Here is a 25,048-nt window from a genome sequence, read left to right on the forward strand (position 1 = left end):
AGACCCTTTGCTATGAGACTCGAAATTGAGTTCAGGTGCATCCTGTTTTTCATTGATCGTCAATGTTTCTACAACATGATTGGAGTCCAACTGTGGTAAATGCAAATGATTGGACAATATTTGGAAAGGCACACAACTGCCTATATAAGGTCCCACAGTTGACAGTGCATGTCAGAGCAAAAACCAAGTAATGCGGTTGAAGGAATTGTCTGTAAAACTCAGAGACAGGATTGTATCGAGGCACAGATCTGGGAAAGGGAAACATTTCTGCAGCATTGAATGTCCCCAAGAACAGAGGCCTCCATCTTTCTTAAATGGAAGAAGTTTAGAACCACCAAGACTCTTCCTGGAACTGGCCGCCCGGCTAAACTAAGCAATCAGGAGAAGGTCCTTGATTACGGAGGTGACCAAGAACCCAATGGTCACTGACAGAGCTCCAGAGATCCTTTGTGGAGATGGATGAACATTCCAGAAGGACAACCATCTCTGCAGCTCTCCACCACTCAGGCCTTTATGGTAGAGGGGGTTGACAGAAGGCACTCCTCAGAAAAATGCACATGACAGGCCGCTTGGAGTTTGCCAAAAGTCACGTAAAGACTCTGACCTTGAGAAACAAGATTATCTGGTCTGATGAAACCAAGATTGAACTCTTTGGCCTGAATGCCCAGAGTTATGTCTGGAGGAAACCTGGCACCATCCCATACTGTGGGGATGTTTTCAGCAGCAGGGCTTGAGAGACTAGTCAGGATCGAGGGAAAGATGAACGGAGCAAAGTACAGAGAGAGATCCTTGTTAAAAAAATCTTGCTCCAGAGCACTCAGGACCTCAGACTGGGGTGAAGGTTCACCTTCCAACAGGACAACGACCCTAAGCACACAGCAAAGACTACACAGGAGAGGCTTTGGGACAAGTCTCTGAACGTCCTTGAGTGGTCCAGCAAGAGCCTGGACTTGAACTTGAACTAACATCTCTGGAGAGACCTGAAAATAGCTGTGCAACGGCGCACCCCATCCAACCTGGCAGAACTTGAGATGATCTGCAGGTTAGAAAGGGAGGAAAGCTCCAAATACAGGTGTGCCGAGCTTGTAGCATCATACCCAATAAGACTCGAGGCTGTAATCGCTGTCAAAGGTGCTACAACCAAGTACTGAGTAAAGAATCTGAATTCATAAGTAAATATATTTATTTATGAACTTATTTTTGCTTTGTCATAATGGGTAACAATGTGGAAAAAGTCTATGGGTCTGAATACTTTGTAAATGCATAGTACGTACCTCACTCAAGCATCCCTGCACTCAAACTGACCCTGTGCGTAGCTTCTTATGTTCTTTTTTTTTCTTGTGTGTTTTTTTGTTCTACCTTATGTTATTTTTAGTGCTTCATTGATATTAATTACTTACTGCATATTTGGGTTTGGAGTATTCAAGAAAGGAATTTCACTGTTCTAGTGAAATTTGACATTAAAACCTCTTATCTCTCCTTCTTCTCGCCCATTGCTCTGTGGCGTTTAGGCACTTTTTCCCCCAATATCACCCCTCATCCCTTCCCTCTCTCCTGGCTTTGCTCCTCTTCCTTCCCTTGTTTCCTCCTCACTGCTCCCTCCTCTCCCTTCCTTTGCTCTATGCCTCCCCTCTTTTTTATCTCTCCCTCTCCTCATCTTTGCTCGTAGGTATTTAATGAAAGCATAGTTTCTCTCTCTCTCCTGCGCACTCTCTCTCGTTCTCTCACTCTCCCGTGTGGGCTCGCCCGCTCTCTCAAGCGAACGAGAGGGCGAACGAACGAGAGGGAGAGAGGGGGATGACGGGCAGAATTGGATGGATAGAAGTTTAGGAGAAGTGTCTTTACTTTCTTCACTTCTCTAATGAGACACCTTGGTAAATGGCTGGTCTCTCTCTCGCATCTCTGATAGGGCTCATACTAACCTCACTCACCAAGGTCACAGTTTAAATACACTGTATGGATCTAGTGTAATGTGTAAGCAGTGTAATGTATGGAACTCTAGCGCCGGTCCTGGAGAACTAACTGTATGCAGGATTTTGTTCCAAAACCAGCTGGGATGAAGCAAAACCTGCACACCAATAGTTCTCAAGGACCGTAGTTTTCCACCCCTTACATACGTTATTTGGAGAACGTCCTCACTAAATGTACTGTATCTCTGCCTAAGGGGTTTTGCTTACTGTTAAGTGTGGCTAGCTCTATTCGGAAAGTTGAACAGAAGTGTCTTTCGGATACTCAGTCATCCTAAATTGGTAAGTCAGTGGTCCACCTTTAGGCAGACGGTGTCAGAGAGCCTCGGCTGGTGGGCATGATGGGATTGTTTCACCCACTCTTGTCACCGCAGGGAGTGAATGAACCACTGAAGGGTTTTCTCATTCTACCCCAGCATAACTCTTTCTTCATAACAGTGATGATACAATAGTGCTTCTAGTCTCATCCTAACCACCCTACAGCCTCTTTGTATCCACAGAGCTTTCTTTCTATCTTTCTCTCTCTCCTCCGTATCCTCTCTCTCCTCTTTTTATCTCCATCGTCTCCTCCCAGGGAGTATGTGAATAAATGAGGTGGATGCTGATGTTCAGCTGTTTCCTCCTCTTAATCCTGCTCTTCCCCCCCCCCCCCCCATTTCTTTCTCCTGGCTGTCTGTGGGTAAGCACTTTGCCGGGTGACAGCGCCCATCCTTCACAGGGCCCTGCCATATGCCACGCTGCTGTCATAGGAGACTGCTGCAGATGCTCCAGCTGCTCTCTTCACCCCTATCTACCTCCCTTTCTCACCTCACACACCTCCCCAAAACTGAGACAGGGAGATGTGTAGAGGCTCAGTGAGACCGAGACACAAAGTGAGAGACTTGGTTAGGGAGGATAGACAGAGACTGAATGGGAAGGATGGAAGATGTGTGTAAGAGGGTGGAAATAGTTTGAGAGAAGATGTAACAGGGTTTGGAGTAGGCTTGGGCGGTATCCAGATTTTCATATTGTCATATCGCCCTTCTCATATACCAGGATTTACGGTATTACCGGCATAGCACACAAGGGGGTGCTAAAAACCCAAGAAAAGCCCATTGGGCCTGTATTAACAGAATGCTAACAAAATTAGCACAAACTACTATAATAGTAAAATCACATAGCTAAATGCTAACGGGAAAAAACGGATAAACTATTTGCAAAGACTGGCACCCCAGCTCGTAAAGTTATACAAGCATAGCGACTAGCTACCGGATATCATTTTCGATCTGTATGGACATTGACAAGCGAAAGTGAACAAGATAGATTGTGCAAATGAACAAAGTTGTGATGCTTGCTTTTCTGAAGGAAGAGAACCATGTGTACATGGAGAAGAGGGAACACTAGTAGGAAGCACAGGGGAAAAAATAACTAATCCAGAGATCTTTGACTTCTGGAAGAAAGCCATACTAAGATATCTGATGGAAAACATTGAGTAGTGAATTGCGCATAAGTGTAAGTTCATCACCTCATGTGCGCTGCACAACAGACTCACTGATAGATATAGAATGCTATGGATTCACCACATGGCTTTCTCCCGGTGTGCTGTTTATAAACAAACATGTGACTGGCTCAACTGTTCTGGGGAACTACGATAAGCTTCATCATTTAAAATGGGACAGGTGAAATGAAGAAAGCTTTATCTCCTAACGTATTGCACATGTGGACTGTGGGTAACAACTTAAAAAGTGGCTACAAATATGAACATTTATTGAAAGAGTTTGAATAAATATTTTTGAATATTGGCAGAACCATCCCGTGGCTTTTTCCAAATACACCGCTATACGATATACCACCCAAGCCTTGTTTGGAGTAGGGAGAGAGCGAGGATAGAATGGAGTAGGCGACAGAGAATAAGTGAGGGAAATAAAACAAGATGACACTTGAGAGAAAGAAAGAGGGTTAGAGACCCAGTAACTGAGACAGACAGATGAATAGTGATAGGTGGAGAGAAGGTGAGAGAGGAGAAAAGTGCCTTTGTTTCATGTTGATCCTCATCTGATCCTCTTGGGGCTGCTGGTAGCCTAGTGGTTAGACCGTTGGACCAGTAACCGAAAGGTTGCAAGATAGAATCCCCGAGCAGACAAGGTGTCCTTCTGTCCTTCTGCCCCTGAACAAGGCAGTTAACCCACTGTTCCTAGGCCATCATTGAAAGTAAGAATTTGTTCTTAACTGACTTGCCCAGTTAAATGTAAAAAAGCAGTTAAATGTAAAAACTTACCAGAAGCTTGATCTTTCAAGCTAATGTTAGCCGTTTAGCAAAACCTAGCTGGAGAGAATTTGTCCCATCTTAGATAATTAACGTAATAGTTATAAGATATATATATATATCTGGCAAACATTAGTAGTGAATATCATACAAGTGTAACTTGATCACCTCTCTTCAGTTGCGCTGCAAGGAGTGACTGGTCTCAAGAAGCTTCTTTATAAACAAACACACGTGACAGCTGTTTTGGAAAACAAGTACTGGTAAGCTTCATAATGAAAAATAATGTAACAGTCAAAATAATGAATGTAATCTGCTTTGTCTGTTACCTAGTGCACAAGTTGACTGCATGTATTTATATGAAATGTACAAATATTCAAATTTGCTTAAAACGGTATCGTACGAGGGTATTTAGAAACCCTAGTTTCTAGGCCTCCTCATTCAGGTTGAGAACAAGTTACACCTTGACGCAACATCATCAACAGATCTTTAAACCCAATCCCAAAAAACTTTGGTGCTTCATTTTTTATAAGAACTAAGTAACTGTCTTTCTCCCGTGCTCCTCCAGATCGTTTCCTTCGAGCGCTGTTAAATCGGGCCTCCGTCTCAAAGCTATCAGTTTAGTGTTTCTCTGATCTTCCAGCAGAGAAAACACAACTAGTTTCAAGGGACCTGAATGGCTGGCCTGCCTATTTTCCTGCATCCGTGTGTCTGCGTCGGTCTGTCTGCATTTCTCTCTGCCACCCAGGCAGTTGTTTGTCTCTGTGGAAGAACAAGGCTGGCGAGACAACAGTAACACATGGCTCCGAAACAATGGGAAACTGGCTGCTGTGGCTCCGGTTCTCTCTCTCTCTCGTGCGCGTCGTTCACCAGCTTGACTTCAAATCATGCATGAAATATGCCTCTGCCCCCGTCTGTGTGTCGATCCACTCAAAAACGTCTGTGGCGGACGGGTGCAGGCTGGTCTGCTGAAATACCAACTGTAGATCTAGTCCAGTACCCTGGTGTGAATGGTGTCTCCACGGACTCAATGGAATGCGCATCAGTAGTGTTAACTGTCACTCACCATCTAAAGTATGGGAATAATTTGGCTCATCCGCTATGAAGCTTTAATGGGTTGCCAGCAGGGTTGACTGGTATGTTTTGCCTCAGTTATGCACCTAGATTTGTCATTTGGTTTAATGTCTGCATGTGTGAGTGTGGGTTTTTAGATGTGTGTGGCCTTATTTTGGGGTTTGCAGATACCTCTGAGGAAAGTATGTTTATAAAGACTGTGTGTTTGCATTCAATATAGTTTGTGTGTCTTGAGCAGCGGTTTTTACTCTGGTTTACTGGCGGCTGGAGAGAGAGCGGATGAAGGGCCAGTCATGCATTATAAAAAGCTGCTGATGAGTTCTGCGCTCGGGGGTTCAGACGACAAGTTTAAAAGATCACACACCTATTAAGGCAGAGCTGAGGAAAGGTGTGTGTGTGTGTGACCCAGTCTGCTCTGGATTGATCAGAGGAAAGTCTCATGTTGAACATAAGACACAGTGGAGGGAAAAGAAAGTGTTCCATAACTTAATGAACTTGATTTGCTAATTTTTTCAGGACTATTTCACTCATGGCGTACTGTAAATCTATAAACGGACACGTAGAGGAGTAAAAGAGACTGACGCATAAATTAATGAATCTTCTGGGCTCTGAGATTCCATGGCAACTGTCTAGTCTGCAGAGATCAAGAGGGCTGCTGTGAGTCGATAGAGAAACCAGCAGGTCAGGGGTTAAGGCCATTAATGAACATTGCCACCTTAATGATGGTAATATACGGCCTTGCTGACGAGGATGATGGTGATGATTATGCTGGTGATGATGATGACAGGAGAACGTGACTGAGGGGTGAAGACAGAGTAGTTTAGTCAGTGTGTGTAAATAGGAGCTAGCTGCAGAGCTACAGCAAAGTGTTGTTTCCACCTGGTTAGTTGATGGAATAATTGGCCAGGTTAGCCAGCATGGCTCGCCTAGCGTGGCTCGCCTAGCGTGGCTCGCCTAGCGTGGCTCGCCTAGCGTGGCTCGCCTAGCGTGGCTCGCCGTGCTATACAACGGCTGAGTGCACCGCCATGCTTATTTATACCAACAGACACACATAAAACAGAAACACTCCCATCTGTATTTACCACTATATATAATGAGTTTGGCCCAATTGGCACTCTATTCCCTACAGTGAAAAGTTGAGCACTATATAGGGAATAGGGCGCTATTTGATACGCGGCCATACAGAGTGCATCTCAACAGACCCAGTGCTGTCTGTGTTGACTTACCTGTTCCCTCCCTCTTACTCAGTCTCCATTCTACCTCTTTTAATATGCCTCCTATACTGTCTTCTTTCTCCTTCTCATCTCCATCTTCATCGTTCCTCCACACGTCTGTCTCTCCCAGTCCTTGTATGAGTTGCTAATCCGTGTCTTATGAGTGCCTTGTGAGTGTACACTTGAGTGTGTGTGTGTGGAGATGGATGTACATCATTCATACTAAAGTCCCCCTGGAGTGTGAGTTATGGAGCCAGCTGTGGGTACCAGACTGTGCCACACACACAGTGATACACAATACTCATGGTCACAATGCTCTCCTCTCAACATCACCATTTCCTTTGTACTGTGTCCCTGTAATGTCATCACAGGAAATGAGCTTGTGTTTATGAGAGTCTATTTCCTCCTTGGGATCCTATACCCTCCTATTATTTCTCTCTGTCTGTCACCCTGTCCTGCCTTTTTTCTCCCAGTCTTTTATTCTCCATGTCTAACCCTCCCCGCCCTGTCTTTCTCTCCCCTCCAGGCTAACACTTACACCTCCATCAGGAGCAAACAAGGGTCCTTGACATTCAATTTCCTGCTTGCCACACACTTTTTCATTGTGTTTTTCTCCCCTTTCGTCTCTGCCTGAGTCAGATGGGCAGACAGAGGGACGGGTGGACTGAGGAACAGACAGAGAGGGGGACAGGGAGGGTGTTTTTCATGGGGGGCAGCCTCCATCCCTCCCTGTCTGAACAGCCCAGTAGCAAGGTCACCTTACTGGGATGCATTTGGGAGTTTCAGGGGCCATGACACAGCTTTTTCTAGGAACAGTTTGTGGCAATGAAACATTTTTTGGGGAACCGTTTCAGTGTCTTAGGAATGCTGCTTTAAAATGTTTGGATTCTTCTTGGAAATTGTTGGGCGATGTTTGGTTCTTCTGTGGTATTAAAGGTTGCTGATAACCTAATAGGAGTGTGTGTGTGTGTGGACGTGTTTAACTATACTTGTGGGGACCAGACGTCCCCACAAGAACAGTAAACAAACACAAATTGGGGCCATTTTGTTAGTCCCCACAATGTCAAATGCTATTTCTAGGGGGTTTAGGGTTTAGGTAAGAATTAGTGTTAAGGTTAGGAGGGAAAATAGGATCTTGAATGGTACTACATTTTGTGTCCCAACAAGGTTAGTTGTACAAGACTGTGTGTGGGGCGCATGCTGTCCTGTAGTGAGATAAATTAGTATGTTCGATGTTGTCTTGAACAGGTGGCTAAGCCAGCATGGAGAATATATATATACACACACACACACCCTAATGATTAATAGACTGAGTCAAGTCCCTGTCTAGTGTCTTGTTTGTGAGTGGATGTGGTAAATGAGCAGAGCACACGTTAATTGTTGGAGGTGTGTGTTTGCATGACAGCTTTATTTAACGGTTGATGTATTGATTGGTGTGGCAGAGATCATCTGTTAATGGCTGGTCTTCCTGTATATGATTTTATGTGTGTGTTGTCTGATTTGTCCATTAGAATGTGTAAGGTGATAGACGGTCTAATACCGCTGATGTCTGTCTGTCTGGTTACTGTAATGTATACAGTGTGAGTAGACTGACTGACTGATCTTCCCTCTTGTCTTTTTCTTTCTTTCTTTCTGTTTCTGTCCTTTCTTTCTTTCCTTTTTCTCATTCTTTTTCTCTCTCGTCTCCTGTCTCTCCGTCTAACTCTCCCTCCCTGTAGGTGAGTGTGGTGCAGGACTCTGTGAACATCTCAGGTCAGAACACTATGAACATGGTGAAGGTGCCAGACTGCAGGCTGGCCGATGAGCTGGGAGGGCTTTGGGAACACTCCCGCTTCACTGACTGCTCCCTGTGTGTGGCGGGACAGGAGTTCCAGGCACACAAAGCCATCCTGGCAGGTAAGACTACTTTTGTCTCGCACGCCACGCACGTGCATACTGACCACACAGAACACCGGAGCCCCTTCTTACAGATATAGACACATCAATGACAGAAACACAGACTATGGGCTCTATTGTATCAAACCTAGCCCAATGTTAAGTCTTAGCGCTGTCGGTAGTAGTAGAAATATTTTAGCAATTTTCACAACCAGAATAATGGCCACAGTAGCTGGCGGTGGAGCGAAAGTTCTGGACTTATAAAACACATTGTGGGTGTGTCAAGGCTTGGCCCCACACTGACCAATCGGAACGTCCTTCATGGCTAAATGTTTATTTAGTGTCTTTTATGTATAGCGTTATCATCAACGCCAATTTGAATATTAGTCCGTTATAGCCTAGTTCGTTAAATATCCTTCCCCATATTTGCTAAATATTTTCAACATGTTTGCATTCACACCGATATAGGGGCTAGGCCTACTGTAAATTGCAGTGTGGTCATGCCAAACATAGTCAATAAGCAAGACTAAATTCACTTGGCTATTGATAAGGCCTAAAAAGAAAGTGTATAATTCTAATAACTAATCAGCAGGGCCTCCTGAGTGGCGCAGCGGTCTAAGGCACTGCATCGCAGTGTTGCGGCGTCATTACAGCCTGGGGTTGGTTTGATCCCAGGCTGTCACAACCGGATGTGACCGGGAGTCCCATAGTGCGGCACACAATTGGCCCAGCGTTGTCCGGGTTAGGGGTGTGTTTGGCCGGGCGGCTTTACTTGGCTTATTGCGCTCTTGCCACTCCTTGTGGCAGGCCGGGCTCCTCCAGGCTGACTTCGGTCGTCAGTTGAATGGTGTTTCCTCAGACACATTGGTGCAGCTGGCTTCCGGGTTAAGCGAGCAGGTGTTAATCTGTAGCGTCGAGCAATCCCGTATCCGGGAGCGTAATCATAGCCTCAAGCTCATTAGCATAACGCAACGTTAACTATTCATGAAAATCGCAAATGAAATGTAATAAATATATTGCAACACAAGCTTAGCCTTTTGTTAACAACACTGTCATCTCAGATTTTCAAAATATGATTTTCAACCACAGCTACACAAGCATTTGTGTAAGAGTATTGATAGCTTGCATAGCATTAAGCTTAGCATTCAGCAGGCAACATTTTCACAAAAAGAAGAAAAGCATTCAAATAAAATAATTTACCTTTGAAGAACTTCGGATGTTTTCAATGAGGGGAGACTCAGTTAGATAGCAAATGTTCAGTTTTTCCAAAAATATTATTTGTGTAGGAGAAATCGCTCCATTTTGTTAATCACGTTTAGCTAAGAAAAAAAAAGAAAATTCAGTCATTACAACGCCAAACTTTTTCCCAAATTAACTCCATAATATCGACAGAAACATGGCAAATGTTGTTTAGAATCAATCCTCAAGGTGTTTTTCACATATCTATTCGATGATAAATCATTTGTGGCAGTTGCCTTTCTCCTCTGAACCTAATGGAAAAGTGGACGCAGCTGGAGATTGTGCAATAATTTCGACGGAGGACCCCAAGCGGATACCTGGTAAATGTAGTCTCTTATGGTCAATCTTCCAATGATATGCCTACAAATACGTCACAATTGAAACGACAAAGTGTAGGCTCATTCCTGGCGCATTCACAGCCATACCAGGAGACATTGGAACACAGCGCATTCAAAATCTGGGGCATTTCCTGTATGAAATTTCATCTTGGTTTTGCCTGTAGCATTAGTTCTGGGGCACTCACAGACAATATCTTTCCAGTTTTGGAAACGTCAGAGTGTTTTCTTTCCAAAGCTGTCAATTATATGCATAGTCAAGCATCTTTTCGTGACAAAATATCTTGTTTAAAACGGGAACGTTTTTTTATCCAAAAATTAAGAGCGCCCCCTATATCGAAGAAGTTAAGAAGCGCGGCTTGGCGGGTCATGTTTCGGAGGACGCATGACTCGAACTTTGCCTCTCGTGAGCCCTTTGGGGAGTTGCAGCAATGAGACACGATCGTAATTGGATTACAATTGGATATCACGAAATTGGGGAGAAAAGGGGGGTGAAATTACAATTAATTTAAAAATACTACACAGCAACTTGTTTTAAATAAGCTTTGTTTACATTCTGAGTTGAAAGCACCATAATTGCTCCACGTGGGCATGTCAAATAGAGAAAACATGGACTATGTAGGGTTTTACAAACATCCATACTTTTTAAAGGAGCTGGATAAAGATCCAAAATAAATGGAGGGAGAATGTCCACTCACTCAAATCAAATTTATTTATATAGCCCTTCGTACATCAGCTGATATCTCAAAGTGCTGTACAGAAACCCAGCCTAAAACCCCAAACAGCAAGCAATGCAGGTGTAGAAGCACGGTGGTTAGGAAAAACTCCCTAGAAAGGCCAAAACCTAGGAAGAAACCTAGAGAGGAACCAGGCTATGTGGGGTGGCCAGTCCTCTTCTGGCTGTGCCGGGTAGAGATTATAACAGAACATGGCCAAGATGTTCAAATGTTCATAAATGACCAGCATGGTCGAATAATAATAAGGCAGAACAGTTGAAACTGGAGCAGCAGCACGGCCAGGTGGACTGGGGACAGCAAGGAGTCATCATGTCAGGTAGTCACTCACTGTTATTCTACTTGTAAATGTAATGTTTTATAAACATAATGGTACCATCTTACAGATCATATTTGCACTTCTACAGATAGTAGTTGGGGTTTCAACTTACTGTTGCGAGTTAGAATAGTAGAATACACAAGGTGAAATTTCTAAATGTTTTTATCAGCAGTTATAGAAATGTGAGTTATAGATCTGTCATTCTCATTGAAAGCAAGTCAAGGAAGCGGTAGATCTATTCAATGTACACTTTCTATGCTACCCGCTCATAAGTTCGTTGTTCGTTCGTCTCTTTCTTTTGGTTTTGTACAACAGCTTTAAACAGCTGAAAATACATTATTTTTTTGATAATGATATATATAATATAAGACAGGTAAATTACCAACCCTTGCGTCAGGGTTGGAAAATAGTGGAGTGCTGGCTTTTTGAAGTTGAAATTGCCAAAGAGCAGGCTGTTAATGGCAGCTGCAAATAGAGCCCCATGGCTGAGTATCTGACTGAAACTTTCAGGAACTCTCCCTGTGGAGAATGGGAATGGCTGTCAATTATCCAGTCATTTTGAGACATTTTAATTGTGTGCTACTGTGGCATTGGGGTCTTCACTCTCTCTCTCCACCCCTCTCATCTGGCTGTCTGCACCTCTCTCTCCACCTTTCTCCTTCTCCCTCGCTTCTTCCGCTACCTGGGTTAGGTGACACCCACTCCCCTCATTGTTCTCCCTCTCCACCACCGTTCCTGTGACAACTCTCTGGGCCGTTAATCGCTGTGGAAACGGACAGAGCAGGATCAAAAGGGCTGTGGAAGTGTGTGTGTGCTGGCTGAGCGGAACGCTTTAAATTGGCTTCTTATTGGTCATGTGATCTAAAACAGTTTGGTGCTTCTCTGTCTACTGCAGAACGAGCTCGGCACTGCATCTCTATAATACCCTCACACAGCTATGGTACAACACTCACACAAAACAACTCTCAGCTATGGTACAACACTCACAACAAAACAACTCTCAGCTATGGTACAACACTCACAACAAAACAACTCTCAGCTACGGAACAAAACAACTCTCAGCTATGGAACAACACACATGCAACAAAACAACTCTCAGCAATGGTACAACACTCACAACAAAACAACCCTCAGCTATGGAACAAAACAACTCTCAGCTATGGAACAACACTCACACAAAACAACTCTCGGCTATGGTACAACACTCACAACAAAACATCCCTCGGCTATGGAACAACACTCACAACAAAACAACCCTCGGCAATGGAACAACACTCAAAGCAAAACAACTCTCGGCTATGGAACAACACTCACAACAAAACAACCCTTGGCAATGGAACAACACTCCAAGCAAAACAACTCTCAGCTATGGAACAACACTCACAACAAAACAACCCTCAGCTATGGTTCAAAACAACTCTCAGCTATGGAACAACACTCACAGCAAAACAACTCTCAGCTATGGTACAACACTCACAACAGAACAACCCTCGGCTATGGAACAAAACAACTCTCAGCTATGGTACAACACTCACAGCAAAACAACTCTCAGCTATGGAACAACACTCACAACAAAACAACTTTTGGCTATGGTACAACACTCACAACAGAACAACCCTTGGCTATGGAACAAAACAACTCTCAGCTATGGTACAACACTCACAGCAAAACAACTCTCAGCTATGGTACAACACTCACAGCAAAACAACTCTCAGCTATGGAACAACACTCACAACAAAACAACTCTCAGCTATGGTACAACACTCACAACAAAACAACTCTCAGCTATGGTACAACACACACAAAACAACAACAAAACGGCTATGGTACAACACTCACACAAAACAACTCTCGGCTATGGTATAACACTCACACAAAACAACTCTCAGCTATGGTACAACAACACAAAACAACACTCACACAAACAACTCTCAGCTATGGTACAACACTCACAGCAAAACAACTCTCAGCAATGGAACAACAGTCACAGCAAAACAACTCTCGGCTATGGAACAACACTCACAGCAAAACAACTCTCGGCTATGGAACAACACTCACAGCAAAACAACTCTCGGCTATGGAACAACACTCACAGCAAAACAACTCTCGGCTATGGAACAACACTCACTATGGCAAAACAATCTCTCAGCTATGGATCAAAACAACTCTCAGCACTCAGCAAAACAAACAACTCTCAGCTATGGATCAAAACAACTCTCAGCTATGGTACAACACTCACACAAAACATCTCTCAGCAATGGATCAAAACAACTCTCAGCTATGGTACAACACTCACACAACACTCACACAAAACAACTCTCAGCAATGGAACAACACTCACAGCAAAACAACTCGGCTATGGAACAACACTCACAGCAAAACAACTCTCGGCTATGGAACAACACTCACAGCAAAACAACTCTCAGCTATGGAACAACACTCAGCTATGGTACAAAAACAACATCTCTCAGCAATGGATCAAAACAACTCTCAGCTATGGTACAACACTCACACAAAACATCTCTCAGCAATGGATCAAAACATCTCTCAGATATGGTACAACACTCACAACAAAACAACCCTCTGCTGTGGAACAAAACAACTCTCAGCTATGGTACAACACTCACACAAAACAACTCTCGGCTATGGTACCACACTCACACAAAACAACTCTTGGCTATGGTACAACACTCACACAAAACAACTCTCAGCTATGGAACCACACTCACAGCAAAACAACTCTCAGCTATGGAACAACACTCACAACAAAACAACCCTCGGCTATGGAACAAAACAACTCTCAGCTATGGTACAACACTCAGCTATGGAACAACACTCACAACAAAACAACCCTCGGCTATGGATCAAAACAACTCTCAGCTATGGAACAACACTCTCAGCAAAACAACTCTCAGCTATGGAACAACACTCACAGCAAAACAACTCTCGGCTATGGAACAACACTCACAGCAAAACAACTCTCGGCTATGGATCAAAACAACTCTCAGCTATGGAACAACACTCACAACAAAACAACTCAGCATGGATCAAAACAACTCTCAGCTATGGAACAACACTCACAGCAAAACAACTCTCAGCTATGGAACAACACTCACAGCAAAACAACTCTCGGCTATGGAACAACACTCACAGCAAAACAACTCTCGGCTATGGAACAACACTCACAGCAAAACAACTCTCGGCTATGGCTAACAACACTCACACAAAACATCTCTCAGCAATGGATCAAAACAACTCTCAGCTATGGAACAACACTCACAGCAAAACAACTCTCAGCTATGGAACAACACTCACAGCAAAACAACTCTCAGCTATGGATCAAAACAACTCTCAGCTATGGTACAACACTCACACAAAACATCTCTCAGCAATGGATCAAAACAACTCTCAGCTATGGTACAACACTCACACAAAACATCTCTCAGCAATGGATCAAAACAACTCTCAGCTATGGTACAACACTCACAGCAAAACAACTCTCAGCTATGGTACAAAACAACTCAGCAATGGTACAAAACACTCAGCATGGTACAAAACAACTCTCGGCTATGGTACAACACACAACAAAACAACTCTCGGCTATGGTACAACACACAACAAAACAACACGGCTATGGTACAACAACTCTCAGCTATGGCAAAACACCTCTCACTATGGTATAACACTCACACAAAACAACTCTCAGCTATGGTACAACACTCACACAAAACAACTCACACAAACAACTCTCAGCTATGGTACAACACTCACACAAAACAAACAATGGAACCACAGTCACAGCAAAACAACTCTCGGCTATGGAACAACACTCACAGCAAAACAACTCTCAGCTATGGAACAACACTCACAGCAAAACAACTCTCAGCTATGGAACAACACTCACACAAAACAACTCTCGGCTATGGAACAACACTCACAGCAAAACAACTCTCAGCTATGGATCAAAACAACTCTCAGCTATGGAACAAAACACTCACAAATCAAAACAACTCTCAGCTATGGTACAACACTCACACAAAACATCTCTCAGCAATGGATCAAAACAACTCTCAGCTATGGTACAACACTCACACAAAACAACTCTCAGCTATGGCAATGGTACAACACTCACAGCAAAACAACTCTCAGCTGGAACAACATCACAGCAAAACAACTCACTATGGAACAAAACAGCAAAACAACTCTCGGCTATGGATCAAAACAACTCTCAGCTATGGAACAAAACACTCACAATGGATCAAAACAACTCTCAGCTATGGTACAACACTCACAACAAAACAACCCTCTGCTGTGGAACAAAACAACTCTCAGCTATGGAACAAAACAACTCTCGGCTATGGTACAACACTCAACAAAACAACCTCAGCTATGGAACAAAAACAACTCTCAGCTATGGTACAACACTCACAGCAAAACAACTCTCAGCTATGGTACAACACTCACAGCAAAACAACTCTCAGCTATGGAACAACACTCACAACAAAACAACTCTCAGCTATGGTACAACACTCACAACAAAACAACTCTCGGCTATGGACAACACACAACAAAACAGCACAACACTCAGCAAAACAACTCTCGGCTATGGTACAACACTCACACAAAACAACTCTCAGCTATGGTACAACACTCACACAAAACATCACACAAACAACTCTCAGCAATGGTACAACATGGAACACACACAAAACAACTCTCAGCTATGGAACAACACTCACAGCAAAACAACTCTCAGCTATGGAACAACACTCACAGCAAAACAACTCTCGGCTATGGAACAACACTCACAGCAAAACAACTCTCAGCTATGGAACAACACTACAACACTCAGCAAAACATCTCTCAGCAATGGATCAAAACAACTCTCAGCTATGGAACAAAACACTCACAGCAATGGATCAAAACAACTCTCAGCTATGGTACAACACTCACACAAAACATCTCTCAGCTATGGTACAACACTCACAGCAAAACAACTCTCAGCTATGGAACAACACTCACAGCAAAACAACTCTCAGCTATGGAACAACACTCACAGCAAAACAAATGGATCAAAACAACTCTCAGCTATGGTACAACACTCACACAAAACATCTCTCAGCAATGGATCAAAACAATCTCTCAGCTATGGTACAACACTCACACAAAACATCTCTCAGCTATGGTACAACACTCACAACAAAACAACCTCTGCTGTGGAACAAAACAAAAACTCTCAGCTATGGTACAACACTCACACAAAACAACCTCTGCTCAGCTATGGTACAACACTCACACAAAACAACTCTCAGCTATGGAACAACACTCACAACAAAACAACTCTCAGCTATGGTACCACACTCACACAAAACAACTCTTGGCTATGGTACAACACTCACACAAAACAACTCTCAGCTATGGAACCACACTCACAGCAAAACAACTCTCAGCTATGGAACAACACTCACAACAAAACAACCCTCGGCTATGGATCAAAACAACTCTCAGCTATGGAACAACACTCACAGCAAAACAACTCTCAGCTATGGAACAACACTCACAGCAAAACAACTCTCGGCTATGGAACAACACTCACAGCAAAACAACTCTCGGCTATGGATCAAAACAACTCTCAGCTATGGAACAACACTCACAACAAAACAACCCTCGGCTATGGATCAAAACAACTCTCAGCTATGGAACAACACTCTCAGCAAAACAACTCTCAGCTATGGAACAACACTCACAGCAAAACAACTCTCGGCTATGGAACAACACTCACACAAAACAACTCTCAGCTATGGAACAAAACAACTCAGCACACACTCACAAAACAACTCTCAGCTATGGAACAACACTCACAGCAAAACAACTCTCAAATGGATCAAAACAACTCTCAGCTAACACAAAACATCTCTCAGCAATGGATCAAAACAACACAGCTATGGAACAACACAAAAAACATCTCTCAGCAATGGATCAAAAAACTCTCAAGTCACAGCAAAACAACTCTCAGCTATGGAACAACACTCACAGCAAAACAACTCTCAGCTATGGAACAACACTCACAACAAAACAACTCTCAGCTATGGTACAACACTCACAACAAAACAACTCTCGGCTATGGTACAACACACAACAAAACAACTCTCAGCTATGGTACAACACTCACAAAAACATCTCAGCATGGTGGTATAACACTCACACAAAACAACTCTCAGCTATGGTACAACACTCACACAAAACAACACTCACAAAACAACTCTCAGCTATGGTACAACACTCACACAAACAACTCTCAGCAATGGAACACTCACAGCAAAACAACTCTCAGCTATGGAACAACACTCACAGCAAAACAACTCTCAGCTATGGAACAACACTCACAGCAAAACAACTCTCAGCTATGGAACAACACTCACAGCAAAACAACTCTCAGCTATGGAACAACACTCACAGCAAAACAACTCTCAGCTATGGAACAACACTCACAGCAGCTAATCACAGCAAAACAACTCTCAGCTATGGAACAAAACACTCAGCAGCAAAACAACTCTCAGCTATGGAACAACACTCACAGCAAAACAACTCTCAGCTATGGAACAACACTCACAGCAAAACAACTCTCAGCTATGGAACAACACTCACAGCAAAACAACTCTCAGCTATGGAACAACACTCACAGCAAAACAACTCTCTATGGATCAAAACAACTCTCAGCTATGGTACAACACTCACAGCAAAACAACTCTCGGCTATGGTACAACACTCACACAAAACAACTCTCAGCTATGGTACAACACTCACACAAAACAACTCTCAGCTGATCAAAACAACTCTGGAACAAAACAACTCTCAGCTATGGTACAACACTCAAAACACAAAACAACTCTCAGCTATGGAACAACACTCACAGCAAAACAACTCTCAGCTATGGAACAAAACAACTCTCAAATGGTACAACACTCACACAAAACAACTCTCAGCAATGGTGGAACCACACTCACACAAAACAACTCGGCTATGTACAACACTCACACAAAACAACTCTCAGCATGTCACAACAAAACAACTCTCAGCTCTGGAACAACACAGCAAAACAACTCTCAGCTATGGAACAACACTCACAGCAAAACAACTCTCAGCTATGGAACAAAACACTCACAGAACAACCCTCGGCTATGGATCAAAACAACTCTCAGCTATGGAACAACACTCACAGCAAAACAACTCTCAGCTATGGAACAACACTCACAGCAAAACAACTCTCGGCATGGATCAAAACAACTCAGCTATGGTACAAAACAACAAAACATCTCTCAGCAATGGATCAAAACAACTCTCAGCTATGGAACAACACTCACAGCAAAACAACTCTCAGCTATGGAACAACACTCACAGCAAAACAACTCTCAGCTATGGAACAACATACAGCACAACAAAACAACTCTCAGCTATGGTACAACATCACACAAAACAACTCTCAGCTATGGTACAACACTCACAACAAAACAACTCAGCGGCTATGGAACAAAACAACTCTCAGCTATGGTACAACACTCACACAAAACAACTCTCAGCTATGGAACAACACTGGAACATGGTACAACACACAGCAAAACAACTCTCAGCTATGGAACAACACTCACAACAAAACAACCTCGGCTATGGAACAAAACAACTCTCAGCTATGGTACAACACTCACAGCAAAACAACTCTCAGCTATGGAACAACACTCACAACAAAACAACCCTCGGCTATGGATCAACAAAACAACTCTCAGCTATGGAACAACAACTCTCAGCTATTATCAAAACAACACTATCACAGCAAAACAACTCTCAGCTATGGAACACTCACAACAAAACAAAAACTCTCAGCTATGGAACAACACTACAAAACACTCACAGCAAAACAACTCTCGGCTATGGAACAAAACGATCCTCGGCTATGGAACAAAACAACTCTCAGCTATGGTACAACAACAGTCAGCAATGGCAAAACAACTCTCAGCTATGGAATAACACTCACAGCAAAACAACTCTCAGCTATGGAACAACACTCACAACAAAACAACTCTCAGCTATGGTACAACACTCACAACAAAACAACCCTCTGCTATGGAACAAAACATCCTCAGCTATGGAACAACAACACAAACAACCTCGGCTTTGGAACAAAACAAAACAACACTCTCAGCTATGATCAAAACAACTCTCAGTCTATGGTACAACATTCACAAAACAACTCTCAGCTATGGAACACTCTCAGCTATGGAACAACACTCACAGTCAGCTATGGAACAAAACAAACAACTCTCAGCTATGGAACAAAACAACTCACAGCAAAACAAACTCACAGCAAAACAACACTCAGCTATGGAACAACACTCACAGCAAAACAACTCTCAGCTATGGAACAACACTCACAGCAAAACAACTCTCAGCTATGGAACAACACTCACAGCAAAACAACTCTCAGCTATGGAACAACACTCACAGCAAAACAACTCTCAGCTATGGAACAACACTCACACAAAACAACTCTCGGCTACAACATGCAAAACAACTCAGAGCTATGGTACAACACTCACAGCAAAACAACTCTCGGCTATGGTACAACACTCACAACAAAACAACTCTCAGCTATGGTACAGCACTCACAACAAAACAACTCTCAGCTATGGATCAAAGAACTCTCAGCTATGGAACAACACTCACAGCAAAACAACTCTCAGCTATGGATCAAAACAACCCTCGGCTATGGAACAACAGTCACAACAAAACAACTCTCAGCTATGGAACAACACTCACAGCAAAACAACTCTCAGCTATGGAACAACACTCACAGCAAAGCAACTCTCAGCTATGGAACAACACTCACAGCAAAACAACTCTCAGCTAAGGAACAACACTCACAGCAAAACAACTCTCAGCTATCAGCTATGGAACAACACTCACACAAAACAACTCTCAGCTATGGATCAAAACAACTCTCAGCTATGGTACAACACTCACACAAAACATCTCTCAGCAATGGATCAAAACAACTCTCAGCTATGGTACAACACTCACACAAAACATCTCTCAGCAATGGATCAAAACAACTCTCAGCTATGGTACAACACTCAGCTATGGTACAACATCAAAAAACTCTCAGCAATGGTACAACACTCACAAAAAAAACAATGGTATGGAACAACACTCACACAAAACATCTCTCAGCTATGGAACAACATCAAAACAACTCTCAGCTATGGTACAACACTCACACAAAACATCTCTCAAAGCAATGGTACAACACTCACAAAAAAAACTATGGAACAACACTCACAACAAAACAACCTCAGCTATGGAACAACACTCCATGCAAAACAACTCTCAGCTATGGAACAACACTCACAACAAAACAACTCTCAGCTATGGAACAACACTCAAAACAACTCTCAGCTATGGAACAACACTCACAACAAAACAACTCTCAGCTATGGAACAACACTACAACAGAACACCTCAGCAATGGAACAAAACAACTCTCAGCTATGGTACAACACTCATGGAACAACACTCACAGCAAAACAACTCTCAGCTATGGAACAACACTCACAACAAAACAACTCGGCTATGGTACAACACTCACAACAGCAAACAACTCGGCTATGGAACAAAACAACTCTCAGCTATGGTACAAAACACTCACAGCAAAACAACTCTCGGCTATGGTACAACACTCACAGCAAAACAACTCTCAGCTATGGTCACAACAAAACAACTCTCGGCTATGGTACAACAACAAAACAAAACCTCTCAGCATAACACTCACACAAAACAACTCTCAGCTATGGTACAACACTCACACAAAACAACTCTCAGCAATGGAACCACAGTCACAGCAAAACAACTCTCGGCTATGGAACAACACTCACACAAAACACTATGGAACAACACTCACAGCAAAACAACTCTCGGCTATGGAACAACACTCACAGCAAAACAACTCAGCTATGGAACAACACTCACAGCAAAACAACTCTCGGCTATGGAACAACACTCACAGCAAAACAACTCTCAGCTATGGAACAACACTCACAGCAAAACAACTCTCTCAGCTATGGATCAAAACAACTCTCAGCTATGGTACAACAACAAAACATCTCTCAGCAATGGATCAAAACAACTCTCAGCTATGGAACAACACTCACAGCAAAACAACTCTCGGCTATGGAACAACACTCACAGCAAAACAACTCTCGGCTATGGAACAACATCACAACAAAACAACCTCGGCTATGGATCAAAACAACTCTCAGCTATGGAACAACACTCACAGCAAAACAACTCTCAGCTATGGATACAAAACACTCAGCATGGAACAACACTCACAACAAAACAACTCTCAGCTATGGAACAAAACACTCTGCAACAAAACAACTCTCAGCTATGGTACAACACTCACAACAAAACAACTCTCAGCTATGGTACAACACTCACAACAAAAAACAACATCTCTCAGCTATGGTACAACAACACTCACAGCAAAACAACTCAGCTATGGAATGGAACAACACTCACACAAAACAACTCTCAGCTATGGAACAACACTCACTATGGAACAACAAAACAAAAACTCTCAGCTATGGAACAACATCAAAACAACTCTCAGCTATGGAACAACACTCACAGCAAAACAACTCTCAGCTATGGAACAACACTCACAGCAAAACAACTCTCAGCTATGGAACAACACTCACAGCAAAACAACTCTATGGATACAGCAAAACAACTCTCATATGGTCTATGGTACAACACAACACTCACACTCACAACAAAACAAATGGATCAACTCTCAGCTATGGAACAACACTCACAGCAAAACAACTCTCAGCTATGGAACAACACTCACAGCAAAACAACTCTCAGCTATGGATCAAAACAACTCTCAGCTATGAACAACATGGTACAACACTCACACAAAACATCTCTCAGCAATGGATCAAAACAACTCTCAGCTGGAACAACATGCAAAAACAACTCTCAGTACAACACTCACACAAAACATCTCTCAGCTATGGAACAACACTCACAACAAAAACAAATGGATCAAAACATCTCTCAGCTATGGTACAACACTCACAACAACACTCACACAAAACAACTCTCAGCTATGGATCAAGCAAAACAATCCCTCTATGGCTATGGAACAAAACAAACATGGTACAACACTCACACAAACAACTCTCAGCTATGGAACAACACTCACACAAAACACATGGTACAACAACAAAAAAAACAACTCTCAGCTATGGAACAACACTCACAGCAAAACAACTCTCAGCTATGGATCAAAACAACAACACTCAAAAGCAAAACAACCGGCATATATGGAACAAAACAACTCTCAGCTATGGAACAGAATCACAGGTCAGCTATGGAATAACACTCACAGCAAAACAACTCTCAGCTATGGAACAACACTCACAACAAAACAACCTCTCGGCTATGGATCAAAACAACTCTCAATGGAACAACACTCACAGTAGCAAAACAACTCTCAGCTATGGAACAACACTCACAGCAAAAACAACTCTCAGCATGGTACAACACTACAGCAAAACCCTCAGCTATGGAACAACAAAACAAAACAACTCTCGGCTATGGAACAAAACAACTCTCGGCTATGGTACAACACAACAAAACAACTCTCGGTTATGGTACAACAAAAACAGTCACAGCAAAACAACTCTCAGCTATGGTACAACACTCACAGCAAAACAACTCAGCAACAATGGAACCACAGTCACAGCAAAACAACTCTCAGCTATGGAACAACACTCACAACAAACAACCTTATGGAACAACATGAGACAAAACATCTCTCAGCTATGGAACAACAGTCACATGGCAAAACAACTCTCAGCTATGGAACAGCAATGGACAAAACCCTCAGCATGGCAAAACAACTCTCAGCTATGGAACAACACTCACAGCAAAACAACAGCTATGGAAAACAACTCTCAGCTATGGAACAACACTCACAGCAAAACAACTCTCAGCTATGGTACAACACTCACAGCAAAACAACTCTCAGCTATGGAACAACACTCACAGCAAAACAACTCTATGGTACAACACACAACAAAACAAGCTATGGAACAAAACACTCAGCATGGTATAACACTCACACAAAACAACTCACAGCATGGAACAACACTCACAGCAAAACAACTCTCAGCTATGGATCAAAACAACTCTCAGCTATGGAACAACACACAGCAAAACAACTCTCAGCTATGGTACAACACTCACAGCAAAACAACTCTCAGCTATGGAACAACACTCACAGCAAAACAACTCTCAGCTATGGAACAACACCACAGCAAACAACTCTCAGCTATGGAACAACACTCACAGCAAAACAACTCTCAGCAATGGATATGGTACAACACTCACACAAAACAACTCTCGGCTATGGTACAACACTCACAGCAAAACAACTCTCAGCTATGGTACAGCACTCACAACAAAACAACTCTCAGCTATGGAACAACACTCACAACAAAACAACTCTCAGCTATGGATCAAAGAACTCTCAGCTATGGAACAACACTCACACAGCAAAACAACTCTCAGCTATGGATCAAAACAACCCTCGGCTATGGAACAACAGTCACAACAAAACAACTCTCAGCTATGGAACAACACTCACAGCAAAACAACTCTCAGCTATGGAACAACACTCACAGCAAAGCAACTCTCAGCTATGGAACAACACTCACAGCAAAACAACTCTCAGCTAAGGAACAACACTCACAGAACAACAATTCTCACAAAAACAACCTGGCTATGGAACAAAACAACTCAGCTATGGTACAACATCAAAACAACTCTCAGCTATGGTAACACTCACAACAAAACAACTCAGTGGACAAAACATCTCTCAGCAATGGATCACAACAAAACAACTCTCTATGGTACAACACTTTGGTGGAACAAAACACTCAGCTATGGAACAAAACATCTCTCAGCAATGGATCAAAACAACTCTCAGCTGGAACAACAGTCACAGCAAAACAAGCTATGGTACAACACTCACACAAAACACTCACACAAAACATCTCTCAGCAATGGATCAAAACAACTCTCAGCTATGGTACAACACTCACAAACATCTCTCAGCTATGGTACAAATCAACTCACAAAAAAACCTGAGCTATGGGCAAAACAACACTCACACAGCAAAACAACTCTCAGCTATGATGGTACAAAAACAAAAAAACAAACACTCAGCAATGGATCAAAACAACTCAGCTATGGTACAACAACAAAACATCTCTCAGCAATGGATCAAAACAACTCTCAGCTATGGAACAACACTCACAGCAAAACAACTCTCGGCTATGGTACAACACTCACAGCAAAACAACTCGGCTAATGGTACAACACTCACAACAAAACAACAGCAAAACAACTCTCGGCTATGGTATCAAACAAAACAACTCTCAGCTATGTAACAACACTCAAACAAACAATGGAACCACAGTCACACCCTCGGCTATGGAACAACACTCACAGCAAAACAACTGGAACAACACTCACAGCAAAAAACAAGCTATGGAACAACACTCACAGCAAAACAACTCTCAGCTATGGAACAACACTCACAGCAAAACAACTCTCAGGCTATGGTACAACACTCACACAAAAACAACACTCTCAGCTATGGAACAACACTCACACAAAACATCAGCTGGAACAACACTCAGCAATGGATCAAACAACTCTCAGCTATGGACACAACACTCACAGTGGTACAACACTCACACAAAACAACTCTCAGCTATGGAACAACACTCACAGCAAAACAACTCTCAGCTATGGACAACACTCACAGCAAAACAACTCTCAGCTATGGAACAACACTCACAGCAAACAACTCTCAGCTATGGAACAACACTTTCAGCAAAACAACTCTCGGCTATGGGAGACAACACTCAGCTATGGAACAACACTCACAACAAAACAACTCTCAGCTATGGTACAACACTCACA

The 25,048-nt window shown here is 42.8% G+C and overlaps 1 protein-coding gene across 1 annotated transcript in view; it reads left to right on the plus strand.

The window, feature by feature from the left end:
• LOC135553823 (speckle-type POZ protein-like) overlaps nucleotides 1-25,048 on the plus strand; it is a 163,247-nt gene that overhangs the window by 71,208 nt on the left and 66,991 nt on the right. The window contains exon 7 of the mRNA XM_064985759.1: nucleotides 8,216-8,393. Within this exon, the coding sequence (XP_064841831.1) occupies nucleotides 8,216-8,393 (178 nt within the window). The remainder of the gene's footprint in view (nucleotides 1-8,215; nucleotides 8,394-25,048) is intronic.

The sequence above is a fragment of the Oncorhynchus masou genome, chromosome 14, assembly GCF_036934945.1.
Source record: "Oncorhynchus masou masou isolate Uvic2021 chromosome 14, UVic_Omas_1.1, whole genome shotgun sequence".
Classification (NCBI taxonomy): domain Eukaryota; kingdom Metazoa; phylum Chordata; class Actinopteri; order Salmoniformes; family Salmonidae; genus Oncorhynchus; species Oncorhynchus masou.